Source organism: Esox lucius, chromosome 12 (assembly GCF_011004845.1).
Source record: "Esox lucius isolate fEsoLuc1 chromosome 12, fEsoLuc1.pri, whole genome shotgun sequence".
In the NCBI taxonomy this organism is placed as follows: domain Eukaryota; kingdom Metazoa; phylum Chordata; class Actinopteri; order Esociformes; family Esocidae; genus Esox; species Esox lucius.
The window spans coordinates 19,670,704-19,690,207 of NC_047580.1; the positions used below are offsets into that span (position 1 = coordinate 19,670,704).

Sequence of the window (19,504 nt, forward strand, 5' to 3'; positions counted from 1 at the left end):
TAAAATTTGTAGGCAACTTAGACACTTTGTAGAAGCAAATTACGTTTTATAAGTAAAATAGAATCCAATTAAATCACTTGGGAGATAAAAGATTTCATCCTAACACACGCATGCAGCCTTAAGAGACAGACTGACCAAGACAAACTCTGGAAAGGTAACCACTGTTTGTAGTAATCCCGTATATATTGACAATCCATGTTTTCTAAAATCATAGGTTTTTGCACTTAAATATAAGGAGTTTATTGTCTAAGCTGGACAACTATACAGTATCTTAGTCAAACGCAAAAGTCTTAATGTTTTTTGAAAACTAGTTATCTAAGAAGACTAATAACGGAAATATTACGCTGTACGGTTACAATTACCTTGTTGGCTCAAGATGAATAGCAGTGACCATTAATTCAAAACGGGTATTCAACTCTCAGTCTCTCTGGTAAAGTCGTTCAAAGTATTTTGAATTGCGAGCATTAAACATAAAATTACGAAACAACTAGTATTATTTGTATATAATTGTAGCTGGACTAGGAAACAGGATTCAGACAGTATAAAAAAAATTTTGAGCTAAATCTGACCCAGCTAAACACTACACCAACATCAAGTAATTGAAAGATATTTCAGTTTTAATTTCATCTAAAAGTTTCAAAAAATATGTTAGTTTTGAAGGGAAGACTGACAGTGGAGAAAAATTTAATCAATAATGAATTCAGTATTTAACAACATTTTTAGAAAATTAAAAGGGCTCGAATACTTTCCGAAGCCACTGTATGTGGGGACAAATGCTGTTAAAGACAATCTACAACTGCACCACAGGAACACATTATTCCTTGGTTATCAGCTTACCATTAGGGGAAATTTGAAATTGTCACTGTCAAATGAACATTCTTTAACAGCCAGACCCAGTCCATGAAGAACTGGAACAAAAATCTGAAACACAAGGAAAACAAATGAGCAGCGGATTGTGCCACATTCAAGACAGCAAAAAACACAATGAAGTGTACAGGACAACTTGGTACAATATATAACGTTTTCTACTTTAATTGGTACACCTATGGGGTATCAGGCAGGACCAACGTCTGCGTACAGAACAGCCTGAATTCTTTGTGGCATGGATTCAACAAGGTGCAGGAAACATTCCTTTTGTCACATGCTGACCTGGTAGCATTACGCAGTCACCGCAGATTTTGTGGCCAGATTCATGCTTTAAACCACCCTTTCCAACTCATTCCAAAGGTTCTCTATTAGACTGAGCTTCAACAGTTGACTTCAGGCAAAATGGATACAGGGAGACACGCAGTTTATTCTAAATGCTGACCCAACCATCGGCACTGCACTTTGCAGCAGAAATCAAAATTTGTCAGACTGGGCGGGAAAAAAAAGCAATCTTAAATCCACTCTTGGTGATCTGTTGGTGATCTTAGCTGACAGGAGTGGAAGCCATTATTGGTCTTCAGTTGCTGTAGCCCAACTGCAGTCTGTACTCTTTGAAACAGTTTCAGAGATTCTGGAACCACCAAGTCTGGGATTAACAATCATACCATGGCCAAAGTAGCTCATGTCAGGTTTTCTTCCCATTTTTAAGTTTGGCTGAAAAACAACTAAACCTTGAGCATGTCAGTCCATGCTTTATACATTAAATTGAAAGCCACACGATCATCTGTTTCGGTATTTACATTATTAGGCAGGTCTATCAAAATGAAGTAGCTATTGAGTGTATTTTCAACCAAATGTTTTTTACCATTTACAATTTATTATCAAATAACAGCACATGTGCATATATGTACATTGGTCTCCATGTACAATCAGTAGCCAGTTTATTAGGTACAGCACCGTGTTACATTTGTATTTCAGTCATTTAGCAGACACTTAGAGTGACATACAAGTCAACAGTACAGTAAGTACAATCTACGACGGTCACAAATTAATTATCAGTCAGTGCTGAAGTCGGTACTACAAAAATAATAAATTGTGTTTTTATAGGAACACCTTTAAAAAACTAGGGTTTTGTGATGTTTTCAGAAAACTGGCAGATAAGAGTAAGACTGCTCCACCACTGCATGCAACAACAGAGAAGAGTTTTGACTGTACTTCCCATAGGGGCGGGACAGCCAAAACCCCAGAGGTGGCAGAACAAAGAGCCCGGGGACCGGCATAGGGTTTGACCTTTGCCAGTTTGTAGGGAGGGAAAGCTCACCTTGTTGCTCCACATTAGAGCACCATGGCCCTGCAATGGATGCAAGCTTCAACAAGAAGTTCAACACCAAGCAGGCCATAGCATTTTGGAAAATATTCCAGACACCACATATAATCCATTACCTGAATAATTCAGGCTGTTCTGGAGCGAATGTGTGATTCGACCCTGTAATAGCTGGGGGTACATAATAAACTGGCTACTTAGTATATACAGCTAGGTACGGAAATATATGAACACTGACATCATTTTCATAACTTTGGCTCTGTACGAATGCCACCCCAAATGCAAATGCCACCCCAATCTACTCCAGACCGTATACCTGCTTAATTGATGAAGAAATAAATGAAGACAGCCCACACCTGTCTGTGAAACCGCTTTTGAGTCAATTGTCCAAATACTTCTGGTCCCTTGAATAAGTGGGGCTACATATTGAGATGGAATTCCTAAACCATTCTTCCAATTTGGATGTGAATACCCTCAAATTAAAGCTGAGAAACTGCACTTTAAGCCAGTGTTCATTTTTTAACTGTAAAACTTGAATACATTTCGGTTAACAGTCAAAGTAAGAAAACCTGCGTCAGTGTCCAATTATTACCGGACCAAACTGTACAGGCACATGCATGTCTTTATGCAATGGGAGTCTCTGTATGCAGGTGTGCCAGTCTGTCAGTCGACCCACCTGTCTGAAAACCTCTTCCTCTCCATGGGTCATACGAACCAGCTCCTGAATGAAACCGTATGGCAGGTTCCGGCACAGCATGTAGGGCACCAGCAGGGACTGCTGCAGAGGGCTCCTGAGTGATGACACAACCACACATTACAGTGCAGCTACACTAACATGCTATATTAAGAAGACAATAGAACAATAAGGCCATGAGAAACCGTGTCCATTAAGACAGCCTAATATAAACCACATTAATATGTTTAAAAACACATAAATGCAAACAGGGACCCAAAATGCATATATATCTTTTGTGTATCAATGCAAGATTACCATGTGCCATTCACAATAATTGCATTGTGTATTGCATAGAGTATGAATAAACAATAACTATACATTCACAGTTTATAGTTCAATTTGTGTAATCTTGTCTTTATAACTTTTAAATACTTATTTTATGCATTTCGTCTGATTAGTGGAACAGTTCTCATTTGTCATAGTGAACTGAATTACTTGGGAAAGACATGTACAAGAGATTCAATTTGGCTGGCCTAAGGTGTAAGAATGTTAAACCAATAACTAATGGATTAAGTCTTGTTTGTTTATTGACTTTCGTAGCTAGTACTTTACTCTTTACTCAAGTCAGTTATTTAGAAGGCTACCTTTACTTTTAAGTACAGAGGTTGAAATCTGATGATTGGACAGTAAGACTTAAAGGGCTGCCCACTTTATGCAGGTTTGTATCATGTAGTCATGGCCAATCCAACTGTAGACTTAATAAAAACATGCATATAATCTATTGCGGTGATTAAAAACAATTAAATCATTATAGACTTTTAACACCAAGTCTGAATATACACTCACCTAAAGGATTATTAGGAACACCATACTAATACTGTGTTTGACCCCCTATCGCCTTCAGAACTGCCTTAATTCTACGTTGCATTGATTCAACATGGTGCTGAAAGCATTCTTTAGAAATGTTGGCCCATATTGATAGGATAGCATCTTGGAGATTTGAGGGATGCACATCAAGGGCACGAAGCTCCCGTTCCACCACATCCCAAAGATGCTCTATTGGGTTGAGATCTGGTGACTGTGGGGGCCATTTCAGTACAGTGAACTCATTGTCATGTTCAAGAAACCAATTTGAAATTATTCGAGCTTTGTGACATGGTGCATTATCCTGCTGGAAGTAGCCATCAGAGGATGGGTACATGGTCAGAAACAATGCTCAGGTAGGCCGTGGCATTTAAACGATGCTCAATTGGCACTAAGGGGCCTAAAGTGTGCCAAGAAAACATCACCCACACCATTACACCACCACCACCAGCCTGCACAGTGGTAACAAGGCATGATGGATCCATGTTCTCATTCTGTTGATGCCAAATTCTGACTCTACCATCTGAATGTCTCAACAGAAATCGAGACTCATCAGACCAGGCAACATTCTTCCAGTCTACAACTGTCCAATTTTGGTGAGCTCGTGCAAATTGTAGCCTCTTTTTCCTATTTGTAGTGGAGATGAGTGGTACCCGGTGGGGTCTTCTGCTGTTGTAGCTCAAGGTTGTGTGTGTTGTGGCTTCACAAATGCTTTGCTGCATACCTCGGTTGTAACGAGTGGTTATTTCAGTCAAAGTTGCTCTTCTATCAGCTTGAATCAGTCGGCCCATTCTCCTCTGACCTCTAGCATCAACAAGGCATTTTCGCCCACAGAACTGCCGCATACTGGATGTTTTCCTTTTTCACACCATTCTTTGTAAACCCTAGAAATGGTTGTGCGTGAAAATCCCAGTAACTGAGCAGATTGTGAAATACTCAGACCGGCCCGTCTGGCACCAACAACCATGCCACGCTCAAAATTGCTTAAATCACCTTTCTTTCCCTTTCTGACATTCAGTTTGGAGTTCAGGAGATTGTCTTGACCAGGACCACACCCCTAAATGCATTGAAGCAACTGCCATGTGATTGGTTGATTAGATAATTGCATTAATGAGAAATTGAACAGGTGTTCCTAATAATCCTTTAGGTGAGTGTCTATCAAATGTTATTTAATTCACATTTCTGTCATAAGTGGCTGTAAACGCACTTTACTGCTCTGTTTACCCTGACGAGCAGAACATGGCACACTGCAAGGTACAATGTATGCAGCTGCTGTTAGTAGCATCACTTGATCAAACCAGAAATTGGAGCCCATCTTGAACCCGGCACATAAGCCCTGAAACACGCAAAGAGCATGCAATGTAAACAACAGAGTCATTGTGTGTGTATTCTGTCCCTATAGTCTATTCTGTTGCTATATGTTCTCTACCACGGGCAGCATCGTTACACAAAGCAAAAATCTGGGTGCAAATTTCCTGGAAATTTACTGGATTTTGATTCTGAAGAAGTTCAGTGCTGCCAAACCTGATTGAATGGTTTCACCATCAGTTCAATGCTGCCAAACCTGATCGAGTGGTTCCACCATCATTCTGATGTCTGATAGTTGGTTGGACATTATTAATGGACGTTCATTGTACATAGTTCTGGTTACACTGGCGTGAAAATGTATTTAAAAAAATAAAAATAATCTGATTTATTGCATATTTTTCACAATGGAGTTTGTCTGTTTATGTTTTGTATTACATGTTCGTTGGGGCCTACCATACCACTAACTTTGGCCAACAGATTGAAGCAGTCAGCTCACAAGTTCAAAAGCCCCATAACATCACAATCAGTACCATATCATAGCTCAGTGTTCCGTTTGGAAAGGGTTAAAAAGCAGTTTTGGAAAGGGTTAAAAAGCAGTTTTGGAATGGCCTACTCAAAGTCCAAACCTAAACCCAATTGAGATGTTGTGGCAGGAATGTGCCCTAAAAGCAGTATTTTGAAAGTAAAAAATATTTCCAGGGGATGAAATGTAATTGACAATATGCTTGCATTATACTTTAGTATTCAGCATTGGCAGAAGACCACTGCATTGACCGCTGATGGGATCTAAAGAAACACATTGTTTTCCTCCTGGCAGTATTTCGCTTCTGGCAATCAGTCAAAATATACTGTGGGGATTAAACTACACTGCCTAACCTGAAACGTCTGTTAATTGTCCCAATACTTCTGATGCCTTGAAATGGGAGGATTATGTACACAAAGCGTCACCATTTGTAAATGGTGTACTAATACAGTTCCTCACTCAAAACCTTCCCTTTTGATTTTTTTGGAAAGGAAAGATAAAGGTCCAGTGGTCTCTTAATCTTTTTCCAGAGCTGTATCATTCCAAGTATTGCACAATCGTAATGTACAGGGACTCCAGTATATTATGACCCCATTATTTAACAAAGGGAAAGGAAAGTGTCAGACTGACCTGGGCTGCGTGAGGGCACCTTGAAGAACAAGAGCAGCATGGGAAATACACTGCGAGCGTATGTTGCTGAGGAGCTGGCTAACACTGGGGTGGCTGCAAATCTGAGAAGATAGAGAGAGAGGAGAGATGTGTGCTCAGGTGAAGATGATATAGCCTAAATCTGAATCATAATGGAGTGGAACATTGTGTGTGTCATAGTTGTTGGGCTCATAATATGAATTTTAAGTGGAACTGAGAACATCATAAAGAATTTGCAGATGTCAAGCAAACCACTATAATATATCAAATATATAGAATTCCAATTGAATGCTACTAAAGCAGCTTTATATGATGTTTTAAAAACAGAGGCTACAACAGAGTCCAAAGAATTATCAATATAATTCTCCAATACATATTCACTAGTGGTTAAACAAAAAGGAGCAAGGCTGTGAATGGAAAATTGGTACATATTTTGCTGCCTCCAGTCATTTGGGATCATGCACTCATTGCACATGCGTTCTAAATGACTCAATAAGGAATTTTAAAATAGGTTGTGTTTTCCCTCCTTTTGGTGTTTGTTATAATCCGTGCTACTGCATTCGGAATTCATTTCAGATTTCTAATGATTTTGTTACCTACATTGTCCAAGACAAAAAAAAAATACTTTTTAACAAAGTGCTCTTTGTGAGGATTTGCATGAGAAAAATGGAACAAGTAATTTGTCTTTCAATGATAAACTCCTGCCCTTTAGGTCACAAGAGGGTCACTGCCTCCTTTTCAAAGAGCTCAATTTTAGTTAAGCTTCATGGTATTTATTGCATTGTGAGAAATCTTTCATCTTGATGCATGGTAGAGTTTGGCATTAACTAGCTAATAGCCTAGGATGTTTATTTACAGTTTTCAGGAGCACCTGTTAGCTAAAAGCACTCCCTGAAATCCTATTTGGTCTTTGAGGTTCATCAGATTGTTGTTAAAAAAAATAAAAAAATAACACTACTACACAAAAGGACCTTAGAACTGTGATGGAGAGATATTGAGTATGATGGAACCGAAATGTCAATTCTGTCTTTATTTACATATTCAATGATTCTTCAGTATACCCATTCATAATTATGTCCTCAGTTGTCCTCTCCGAGCCAATACTCTGTGTGTCTGGTCATGTTCATTTATCAGAATGTTTGTTACAATTGTTTATCTCTGGTCTGACTACAGAACCTAGGGTCCTGCCTTAATCCCCCTATGCTGAACCCATGAGTAGATCACTGTTTTACAACATGATGTCAGGCATAGATTTGAATGTGTCCCTAGACGATAAGGGGTACTATTCTTCAAGACTAGTTTTGTTATCCTTAGGACAGTAAACCAAACCCCACACCTTTAGTTTGAGTTTGGGAAAGGGCTCTTGCATTTTCCTCACCTGCCTGCATCTTCAGTCTCCGGAGAACATATCTTTGATACTTGTACTGTAATTGTAATACTCTCTTTATATATTCAATTCAATAGTTACATTAATTAATGGACTAGTTGGAATTAATCTTGAAACGGTCAAAATCCAGTTCCATCAGGTAGTCATTTGGAATTTTTACCCCTATTATGACAACTTATTATTTGCTTAGTTTAGCATATTTTCACTGTTGTGTGAATACTTGTAAGATTATTATTTTACAATAACATTTCATTCTATCCCAGTTGTTAACAAGTACAAGGGAAATTATCCAAGGCAGGGCGATTATTTTTAAAAACTGGAAAAGAATGATAAGATTTGTTTGTCTTACAACAGTGTTTAATAAAAATTGGTTCTGCTTATTAGGCAAAATTATTCCAAATGAATGTGTGTCTAGTGGAAAGCCATGTTTTTGTGGGGTTTACAATTTACCTTCGGTGCCTTCCTTTCCTCCATGCCTACACTGTCAAAGCGCTCGATGAGGTAGTTGAGCATCTCGGTCTCCTTGCATGGTTCAATAGTGAAACGGTCACTGCAGGATTCTGAGGCCATTCCCCCTCCTGCCGCACCCAGACTACACAGAGAGAGGGAGGAAATAGATACAAAACGAATGTCATTACAAATAAAAGAGAATAGGCTAGCAGAACAAGAGCAAGAAAAGCCTTATTGGGCAAGTAAATAAGCCACTCGAGTTCTCCTGAAAGAAATGACAAACATTAGTTTTGCAAGTAAGCATGACTTGATAACATGCATGTCTGAAAATTCCTTTAATAATCTACTAAAGAGAAGTTTGATATTGTAATCATTCAACATGAAGTTAAACAAAAATGGACACACAATTGCTGCCTATCAGTTTAATGCTCAGCAATACTCATAACTAGTGCACAATTGAAACATCCCCACTACATCACCTGATACACGCGTACAGACTTACTATCTTTATTAATTTTGCTGTCTGTTTACTTCAGGCTCAGTTACTTTTTAAAACACCTGGTATTCTCTGCATTGTCTTAATGGTACCCCAAGTTTTTGCCTTCATAATCTATAGTACAGATTCATTAAGCACCTCATGCAATTCTGGATTAACTCCAAAATGAGAAATAGAACTGCTACATCTCAAGTTGCTTTAAAGGCAGCTAATTTGCGAAGGACAAAGGGTGCTCTTAATAGGCATGATGAAACAACAGTGCAACATCAATTGCAACAAAGGGAAGTTATGAGATTGTGGGGACAGTTGGTCAATGCAGGCACTTTGATAGCATGGATGGTCAATCCCTGCAAACACATCTATACTTTTCAGTTGTTACATTGCCAAATCACTCAGCTTTTTACCAAAACAGGGTGTGTGAAAGTCTTTATTTCAACTGCCGATTCCCACTTTGACAGAACAGAGTTATTTGTGCCCTGGGCACCCCCCATAAGAGAGTAACCTGGCCCCTAAATTCAAGAATTTCTCAACCTGTCTGTAGCTTATGTATAGAGGACAATGTTTTGAGTGGGGCAAAGGCCTTCACACGCAACAACTCTCCTGGTGGTTGGTTGGCCGTCCTTGATAGAAAATACTAGTAATAATTGTCTTAATACAATGATCCTGGGGAAAAAAGCATAAGATAGGCTACTTCAAAGCAAGGTGGCGAACATATGTTTGTATCTTTATGTTAGTTTATAGGTTTAGGTACATATATTTATATACAAATGTTGAATAGGGAAGACATAGTAAGTTATTTGTCAATTCTATGACCAAAAAAAGAATCACTGACATTAGCGTAAACATGACTGGCGGGGCAAAAGATTAATGGTTTAACTAATGTCTATACCTTACTGGGGGATATATTGCGGAAGTGTTTTTCTGGGTTCAAATCAAGGTAAATGGCACATTTACATTTGTTTTGGAATTAGCAATCTATTTCGTTTTGTCAAGCAATTTCTAGGCTAATCCCCCATCCCTGTCGAAGTCATGCAAGAGAAGTAATAGTTAAACTTTCCCGGGGTGGAATCAAGACGTGTACGGCAACCATAGGACTGCACCTCTTCACGTGTGTGTGCATATGATTGGATGGAAAACGACTTCAGAGGCCTACATTTAAAAATGGATAACAGTATCTGATCAATGATTTCGATGAAAGTGAAAGAGCATTTCCAAGGACTTTCAACCTGCTGCAAACCAAGTGGTTAACGCTGAGGGGAAAAAGATCTCGACCTACAAATGGGACCATATTCCTTAACCAATGCACTATTTTGACAGTCAAAACGGACGCAGTGTGTAAGAAATAGGGGCACCACTCGGGCTGCAGCCTCAGCTGTTAGTGGCCAGGCTTGTCACACTACTAGCCAGTACATCTGTTGAACACACTCACACCGTGCAGCGGTGTATACCTTGACCCAAACTGAACATGTGCAAAATCCTCCTCCTGCTCATCCCCTGGCTCCTCATCGCTGCTGTCTTGAGACATGTCAGAAAGGGCGACGAACAGGAGGGAGAGAGGGCTGGTGTAGAGGGATGAAAGGAGAAACGAGAAATAAAGGAGAACAGGGTGTGAGAATGGGAGGGACAGAAAATAAGTGAAAAAACAAACAGATGGACATGGACAGTTTGGACAGGTGGTAAGAGAGGATGGGTTAGGGAAGGAGGATGACTCGGACTGTGGCCAAAACCTAGTTGTGAATAACTGATGACAGCAGAATAGTCCCCTAGTAGTGCTTGTTGACCATATCGCGTGACCATTGCATTTAATCTGAAGGGCATTTCTACAGACACTATTGTCAACAAGTGCCACTGTTAAATATGCGATTGAGTCACACACACATTAAGCAAAACAGCACAATTGAGGGGTCTCCCTCCTTGTTTTCAATTAAACTGTTCCAGCTCCTTGTCCAGGCTTTGCTTTGTGTCATCACTGGGCCTCTTTTTGACATTATACACAGTCTTCCATTTAAGAGGACTTATAGTTATTATCAACATTTTCAAACCTAAAATCCAGATGCTGGGTATGTTTCCTGGTGATGCTCAGCCTGTGGCGGCAGAGTGTGTATCCCTTCATCAAGTGAAACACATACTTCGTTGGATTCAGGTCAGATTCAGATTGACTTGGTCAGTCAAGAAACTTTTTTGGCCTTGAAAAACTCCTTGGTTGCTTAAGCAGTATGTTTTAGGGTCACTGGCCTGCTATAAGATAAACAATGGACTACATACGCAAACACAAAGCCTACAATCAACAGTACACATTGACAACTCACATGAATATATTAGGAATGCATGCACCCGCCTAATGAGACCGCATTGCTGTTATTTCTAAATGGTTCAAATTAACGCGGAAAGGCTGTACATCCATGTTTTAGTCAAAGTATCATTTCAAATCCGATGTCCTAGAGAACAGTGCCAAAACAAAACATGTCACTGCCCAAATACTTACGGACGGCAGGGTACATATTTCTACAAAGATGACTGGTACATATGCAAATCGAGTGTTGGTTTGGGATTTTAAATGACCTGCAAACCTAAACAGCATGGGAGAGTTTCCAAGACATAGTTAAAAACAAATAATGGAATAAAATGTAGATCAATGGAGAATCGCCATAGAAAAATACACATAGGCCAGGGGTCTACAGTGCACTTCTGTCGCCCAAGCTGACCCCCACAGTGTAGGAGCTACTAGCTGACAAGTGCCTGGGAAACCCCATGAATAATGAGACAAGCAACATCACAGTCCCTAGCAACTCCCTCGGGTACCAGGCATCTGCAAAGCCAAGTGAGGTTGCCAGGCGACAGTGTTCTGTTAAAGAAATGTCAGTTCCCTCTCAGGCTTTGACTGAAAAGCAGTTTTGGAAAGAAGAATGGCTTGTAGCAGATTTCAAAGAACTTGAACCACTATCTTCAACTCTCCAGAACCCACTGGGAGTTGTGATGAGACAGGCCACAGATGAAATCGAGGCAGTAGGAAATCCAACGGAATGCAGATTGTAGGGGATAGTAGGACATTGTCATTGGCAGACTGTCAAAAACAGACCTACCGACATGAACATTCATCATGTCCTTGAAATATTTATTAGTTATTATATAGTCACAGAGTAGTTCATTCCAATGTTGATATATTCAGCTTTTTTCACTGCTGCACATCAAGAAAGGTTCATTTTCAAAATGGTAAGTAGTGACTGCAAGTGGCTACACTCCATTCAAAACCTAGTTGCATTTAACAAGCATAAAGAAATGTAAAAGTAGCTTTAAGCAGTACAGTGCTGCATAAAGCTATAATAAACATATATTAAACAATCCTAATAAACATATATTCATACATGTTTATTAGGGTTGACATCCATACAAACATTATATACTCCTGTTTTTACCTTAACATAGTGTGAAATACACATAAAAATAACCTATATGCAGACTAATTATGCAAGAATAATTTAATTGTTCAGAATAAATGAAAGACATTGATCTATATGATTAAACAAAATCATAAAGGGAAAAAAGAAAAATGTATAAAAGTGTCCAGATTTGAATACACTATATGTTTCTGTGAAGTCCTCTTTAGTGTTATATTGGTACCAGACATGATCAGGAAGAAAGGACCCCGAGGTCAAGAAGACTGGTACAAGGGACCCTGGACCTGGTCAACTGAAGTCCACTATATAATGAGCAGGGTGCCGTTTGGGACACCAAGCATCTAGTGGCACTACAGAAAGGGGCATGCGCAAAGGAAGGGACATATGGAAAAGGTAAGTCTTAAAAAAAAGCTTCTAATTTCATTTGACAGTGTTTGCAACCATCTGTAAATCTACAGAGCAAGCTTTTCACATCCAACCCCAATACAATTGTGTTAGGGGGAGGGTTAAGTCACAAGTGGCGGAGGCTGAGGGGAGGGTTAATGTTTTAGTAAGGTAGCTTGTTGCGTATCACTCATTGTTACACAGGTGATTGAGAAGGTACCTAGACGGGATCCGGGCGGTCAGGGCAGCTCGTCGGGTGGCTTCTCTGGGCGAGGGGGGCACTAGAGGGATGGGCATGGAGGTGGGTGGGAGTGGTCTGGTGGCAGGGCAGGGAATTGACTGGGAAACGGTGGGTATCGGTGAAGCCGGGATTTGGGCATTGGTTAGGACAGGGAGACCTGAAGGGACAGGAACAGGGCCGGGGAGAAACCCAGGGATACTAGCCATTCTGGGGGTAGGGCTAGGGGGAGTGGAGACCCCCCAAGGAGAGGTGACAGAGTAGGGCCGATAGCGCTGGGAGATGGGCAGGGGGGCAGAGGAAGAGTTGAGAGAAATCCTAGAGGGGTTGGACATTGTAGGGGGGCTTGATGGTACCACGGGATGCAGAGAGAATGGCGTGGTGACATTGGAGGTGGGGATCGGTGGAGAGGTCATCCTGGCAGCGTTCAAAGCCAGTGAATGTGGACTATACCCGTACAGGCTGTGGACAACATCGCAAAACAATGGGATTGAGTGAGCTACATATCATTTCCTATAATACCATCTTCAGCCCAGTCAAATACATATGTATATAAAACTAAAGCAAAAGATGGAATAAAAAAGGGAGCAGATACATTTGTTGATTAAATTGTAAGGATTTCATTGAACACCATTTAGGATGGATTCCAATGGGACATCCAGGTCCTCAGAATCAGATGACTAACTAAATGGCCCTGTTTGAATTTCATCACTCATCTATACCAATAGAACCTTTTAGGCTGAATTCAAAGAAAACACAAACCTAACGTATATACCCAGGAATAAGGGCTGGACGTGAGGCCACAGGGACAGAGCTGTGATATACAGACAAACAAATGTAACGCGATAAATTGTATGTATTGATTGATGCGACAATAAAATTATAAATTTATGAAAACTATCACTGTTATGTTATTATCCTTTAAACTATTACTACTAGTTTGATGTCTGTAACCATAAATTATCCCAATTACAATAAAAATTAACAAACTTACATTTTATTTCAAACATTTATTTAGGATAGGATCAATTGTATTGTAATGAACTTCATTATGAAAATGCCAGTTATAATTGGGTTGGTTGATGTTGAATTTGAACTTGCCTGCACAGAGAGCTGGACCCAAACGAGCCTGCCGAGGGGGCCATGGGACTGCTGCCCTGGCTGGAGGGCGGGACGAGTGTCAGGTGGTGGTCAGAAGATTTGGCTGCAGTAATTGGCTGGGACGTAGCCGTCAGGCTGGCGAAGGGGTTGTGTACATGCGAATGGGAGGACATCATGAGAACCTCCATCAGGATCTGGCCAATCAGGTCTTTGAAGTCAGAGTAGACTGGGAGAATAAAAACAAGTCGCACATACAATTTCAATTCACAACAGTCATTTATTTTTATGATTATTTTACAGAAACACTGTGTTCAAGAAAAGAAAAACATTGTTGATAGTCATTACATTCAGATAACAAAACCTTATCTACTTATCTATGAAAAGCGATACAGTAAAAAAGCTATATGGTATCTCAGGTATCTTCCCCTTACCTTCTTTGGGACTGCTCTGGTGAAACTCAGTGGCGAGTGAGGAGAGAAAAATTACATCTCTGTCCTGATCCTTCCAGGAGACACGCAGGATCTTACAGATGAGTTGCAGAGCCTGCTCTTCAGAGACATCTGAGTTGTCACTGGATTCCTAAGAGAGATTCCAAAAGTATTAGAATAACTAGCCATTCAAGTGATGAGTGACCAATATACAAAACAAATATATTTAAATATCCTTGTAGAAAAGCAGGGAGTTATGGCTCCAATATGTAGTTTTTGTTGGAGAATATAGTCAAAAATGTAAAGCTGGTTTTGCCAGTTCTTAACCTCAAAATTGTATATCACAAGAACGGCATCAGTTGAAAGCATTTCATTTCAAAAGCCATTTGTAAATGAATGATTATATCTAATGATCAGCGAGGCAAACCAAAGGACACAGATGAAAAGAATCATGAACGCCTGGAACAAAATAAATTGCTTAAAGTAGAAGGACAGCAACTACAGTTGAGCCTGCCATTTTAAACAAATTAAATACAAATGACAAAGTTACAAAAATTAAAAGAATATTCATTCACAGTCACTCTTCTCTAGAATGATACACAAAGCAGTTCGAAGACAAGAAAGACAGCTTGCTCATCTTGCCAGCCCAGAGACTTGAACTTCCAATTATTCAGTAACCAGTTATGAATGAATAGTTATGTTATGAATAAAAATATTCCATTTAGTGTCAACAGCAGGATATAATTTCAGAGAATTTATTAGCTCTAGACGTTTTTAATGAGAATGGGAAGAGACTGGATAATTGCTGGATATAAAACTCTCAGCAGCATCCAATCCTCCATTTCCTCTCTAGTACCCTGTTGCACATTTCTGTAGTGGTTATAAAACATTATTTACTTTCTCCTGGTGAAGAAATGCATCAGCCTAGTGTTTAACAGTTGTTCCCAATAATACAATTGTGTCATGAACATTCCAACAATTTATTATGACAGCAATTAGCTTACTTGAGCTTATGGAGGTCCAAGCACTTCTACGCAATTTAATAAAAATGCAAGCACTTGCACAAAAACATTCAAGCATTTTCTAGGATTTCAAGGACCTGTACAAAACCCTGAGCCTACCTTTTCAGCCAGATTCCTCTTCTCCCTGCGGTCACTGTCCTCCACCTCCATGTTCTCTATACCTGAGTCCACATCCACCTGGGACATGCTGCTGGAAAAAAAAGAGCAAGAAGCAACATAGGGTCAACCAACACTCCAACAGATTACAGGCTATAAAGAGCTTTTCATATAACTCAAAAGTGTAAAACACTACAACAACTAAAATCACACTGCCCTAACACCTATTATGAGTAGAAACAACAACAGGGACAAACAATGTGCTGGCCAGACCATAATAGAAAACTAAGCGTTTCGCCGTACGCGTTTCAGCTTACAGGGTGTCACTACCCAGTATAAATGTACCTTTGCATTTCGTCCATCAATTCAATGTTATGTCTTGATAAAAATAGTTTTCTAGCTCTCTAGCCAAGTTTAGCGCGTCTACCATACTGCTTCCTGTACTCTGGCTCTTTTTCTCCCATGAATGGCAGTAGAGCCGAGTTCTTTTTGTGTTATGTAGTAGGCTAACATCAGTAGCTTTAAAAAAAAAAAAAAGTTTTTTGATTAACCAAATCGACTAATAACACAAACTATTATTTGGATAATAAAATCATGTTCAATACACATCCCTACTGTTTTCTAGATCTAAGAGGACTAGGAATGATAAATATCAGATAACTTTATCTTGCCTTGTGATTCTCCATATTACTTCCACTTCCTAACCAACACTCTCAAAACTTGTGGCTTGGCAGAATGAGGAAAACCGTCTGGTTTCACGGATACAGATTAAGCCTACTCTAGGACTAACAAATTCAAGCACAAAGGAGAATTGTATTTTAACCAAAGCATTGGTTTTTGAATTAACGGTCTGTATCGCTCACCTCTTTTCACAGGAGGCGGTGTCAATGTCCATGCTCTGGGATCGGGACAGACTCTGGGACTGGGTCTCCAAGCTGTTGGAGGGAGAGCTGGAGAGGGAGCTCACACCCTCACTGCTCTGACTACGGTAGGCCACACCTGGAACAAATATGAAAGGAGGAAACGAAATAAGGGCAACAAGAAACATATTGTCGCAAATGACACTCGATTCCTTTTATAAAGAGTACTCTCAGGACATGGTTAGGTCATGTCCATAAGCAGGGTAGCCTTAAGTTGAAACTAACCAAGTAAAAATAAAAATCATGCTGTTTTGCTGAGGAAAAGAGACATAAAACAAACTTGGCAATAGGATGCACTGACTAAGTATGACTTCGATTGTTTGACAATAAGAATATGTAGTAACTATTTTAAACGCAATGCTAATGGTTTTACATTTCAAATAAGCTTGTGTTTCTTAACCATGCAAAGGGTAGAATTTGAAGGCTGGTCACTGGTTAGCTACCGGGAATTAAGAGATTTGTCAGCTCACCAAGTAGACTTTTTTTTTATCTTATCAAAACTAAACCAAAAGGTTTTTGATCGAGCAAACCATTGGTAACCGTTTAGACACAGACTGCAACGCAGTGTCCCTTCTCTTTGAAGGTGCAACACAATTTTAGTAAACCAGTTGATCAATAAAATAGATAGCTCAAATTACAAACCGGTGTTCTTACCCTGTAAACAGTAGCCTATTACGACAAGATGTGAAACCAATCCAGGTTTTGGTTAATCTTCCCTGGCAATTTTCCAAAAAACAAACATTTTCAGTATCTATACTGAAGCTTAAAGCCACATATTTTAACATGAAGCACAAAACAATGACACTGTTCCCATTATTTGATAAGAATTTGCACCAAAAATGCTATAACGTTAGCTTAGGGGAAACAGGGCCAGTCAGTACCAATAAACAAATATCTAAATAGCCGTCATACTGTGACTATAAATAGCAACTAGGTAGATAATGTGTTGGTTGACCTTTTCTTTCTCTGGAACTGCCAAGTATTTTTTTTTTTTTAGTACCATGTAGGTTTGTTTTTTAGGTAATGGGTTGGCAGGGTAGAAAAAGTACAGTTATATCTTATATATTCTCAATTTGCAACCACCAGTGTTAGCTAGCTTATAACTCATCTTTAATGAAGTGATGACAATTAGAAGAGATGACAAAGAACAAGCAATATGGTCATTCACCTGGTGTGACAACTGCACTATTTTGTGAAGAAAGATATTTATTAATTTTTTTCATATATGTATTTATCAAACACTTCATGGGTATTTAAAAGTATTATCTTTTCCACCGCAAGCATTTAGTATCACTGGAGATCAAATACCAAGTCAATATCAGAGTGTCCTCTCTCTGGATGGACACAAAGAAGGTTTATATGGGATATGCAAGGACGTGCACATTTGATACCAACATAAGTGTACGTGTGATTTTTTTACCTTCGGCTTCAAAGATAAATCCTAGAAAAGGCCATCTAACCACAAAGGGAGTAAGTAAGAATAAATGTTAAAGAATACGCCTACAATAAGAGAGTAGCCTGTAAAATGCCACAATGAATTTAACTCAGACCTCTACAAACCGCTAGCTGAGAATGATATCTCTCACCTATGTGCTCTTAGCTAAACTCAGGCGAAAGCTGGTGCATTTGATCTGGTACAGGGCACAATTGCAGGTCCAGGAGAATGTGAATTCTGAAGTTAGGCTCGCTTATTAAACCATTGCGCAAAGCACATTTCTATATAGGCCTACTCACGCAATATAACATATATTTGAGGCGGAATATGTAAGTACACTGATGCTCCTTACTAGCCAGTAATGACTGGGAAATCTGTGATTTTGTCTTTCTCTGCAAGAAGGCTTAGGCTGAAACACATCCACACAGGCCAGATATTGCCTTCATTAGTGCCTTCATAGGAAGTAAAGGTCTAATAGCAGTCCAACAAAACTTTTTAAGCACACCATAAATTTAAATCGGAACACAAGGTCACTAAGCCCTTTATCATGTGATATGTTCAGCAGTGATAACTCAAGTGTTTTGGCCAAAATGCGCATTGAGGCTATTCACAATCACTGTCCCATCTGCCATTTACCAATTTTCAAACATTCTAAATCCATTGGGGGGCATTCTCCTGCAACCTGCCCTGTTGCATCATTTTACTATAAAACATTGGCTGCGCACTCAGGGATGGAGATACACAGGTGCATACTCCAGTAAACAGGGAGAACACTTTTATAAATCACACATCGTCTTTCTACTCCTTCACAAAACATAGGGAAAACAAAATGTGGTTGCCAGTCATGAATTCAACAGCTAATTTAGCTTGTTACAGACTGCTTGCAGCTACTGACCTTTACTGAACAGCACAGCGCTTAACTGAGCCCTCAGATGCCACTCTGCCTTGAGGATTCTGCACCATTAGCAGAAACTTTTACCGTGATACTTTGCAAAATAAATATTTGCCATACAATTGTTAGAATAAGTTATAATTAATTTAGAAGCTTGTTCAATGAAGAGGACACAGTATCCTCACTTTTTTTTTTATTGCTAATGCATGCAACCAAAATATTGAGGCTTTGTTGATTGTTTTTTGCTGAACTGTAATCTTAAGCTCTGACTAAGATGTGCTCATACCAGAGGTGCAAATAGGAGAGGTGGCAGGGGTGACACTCTGGACATTGAGCCCCAGTGAGTTTGAGGCCGCTGGTGGTAGGGGCTGGGGTGTGGCCCCTGAGGTCCCAGGAAGGGGCCCAGGGGGGGTCTCTCTTTGTGGAGATGTTAGAGGAGTGCTGAGGGGGGTGCTGGGCTGGGATGTTTGCCCTCCTGCCAATCTGGCCAGTCTCCTTCTACGGATCTGCAAGGAACAGAAGAAACTATCTAGTAAGCTACGATGATTGTGTACCTAATGCCTGTTACCCGTATCGCTAACAGATCAATATGAGCCACGGATATAATCATGGTTACTGTTTCACCGTACATCCCAAATTGATACATAATGACAGTGAAATCACGAGTGCATTTGAATAATTAATGAATAACTACTTAAATGAAAATCTTTACAAACAAGATAGCACGCTAGCTGGCTAACCGGCACGGTAAATTGACTTGATTGCTCACAATGCCTGCTGTGTTAACGTCGTTGTGCTGAGTCGCCTAGCTAGCTGTTAGGCTAACGTTAGATTGTGTGGCCTAAACACCCAGTACATGTAACTACACTACTCGCTACCTAGGAAAACATGAAGCGAATGTCAATTTAACCAAATCTGTATTAGTTATGATTGTTACTTAATAGTCCAGCGTCATATGAAGACGTGCGTTGATACGCCAACATTAGCTAGCCAGATCCCCAGCATCTATGCGTACTCCTACTGGAGCTAGCTGACTACCTAGCGTTA

At 39.8% G+C, this 19,504-nt stretch overlaps 1 protein-coding gene across 5 annotated transcripts in view; it reads right to left on the reverse strand.

Moving 5' to 3' along the window:
• Window positions 1–19,504, reverse strand: part of ube4b (ubiquitination factor E4B, UFD2 homolog (S. cerevisiae)) — a 36,117-nt gene that overhangs the window by 16,134 nt on the left and 479 nt on the right. The window contains exons 2-12 of one of the 5 annotated variants that reach the window (XM_010891759.4): window positions 18,744–18,963; window positions 16,074–16,209; window positions 15,214–15,301; window positions 14,096–14,243; window positions 13,665–13,890; window positions 12,546–13,025; window positions 9,992–10,102; window positions 8,048–8,189; window positions 6,193–6,293; window positions 2,868–2,982; window positions 838–921 (exon numbers count right to left, since the gene is read on the reverse strand). In XM_010891759.4, the coding sequence (XP_010890061.2) occupies window positions 838–921; window positions 2,868–2,982; window positions 6,193–6,293; window positions 8,048–8,189; window positions 9,992–10,102; window positions 12,546–13,025; window positions 13,665–13,890; window positions 14,096–14,243; window positions 15,214–15,301; window positions 16,074–16,209; window positions 18,744–18,963 (1,851 nt within the window). Of the gene's footprint in view, window positions 1–837; window positions 922–2,867; window positions 2,983–6,192; window positions 6,294–8,047; window positions 8,190–9,991; window positions 10,103–12,545; window positions 13,026–13,664; window positions 13,891–14,095; window positions 14,244–15,213; window positions 15,305–16,073; window positions 16,210–18,743; window positions 18,964–19,504 lie in introns of all 5 variants that reach the window. The other 4 variants (XM_013136493.3, XM_010891760.4, XM_010891761.4 and 1 more) reach the window with 4 other exon arrangements.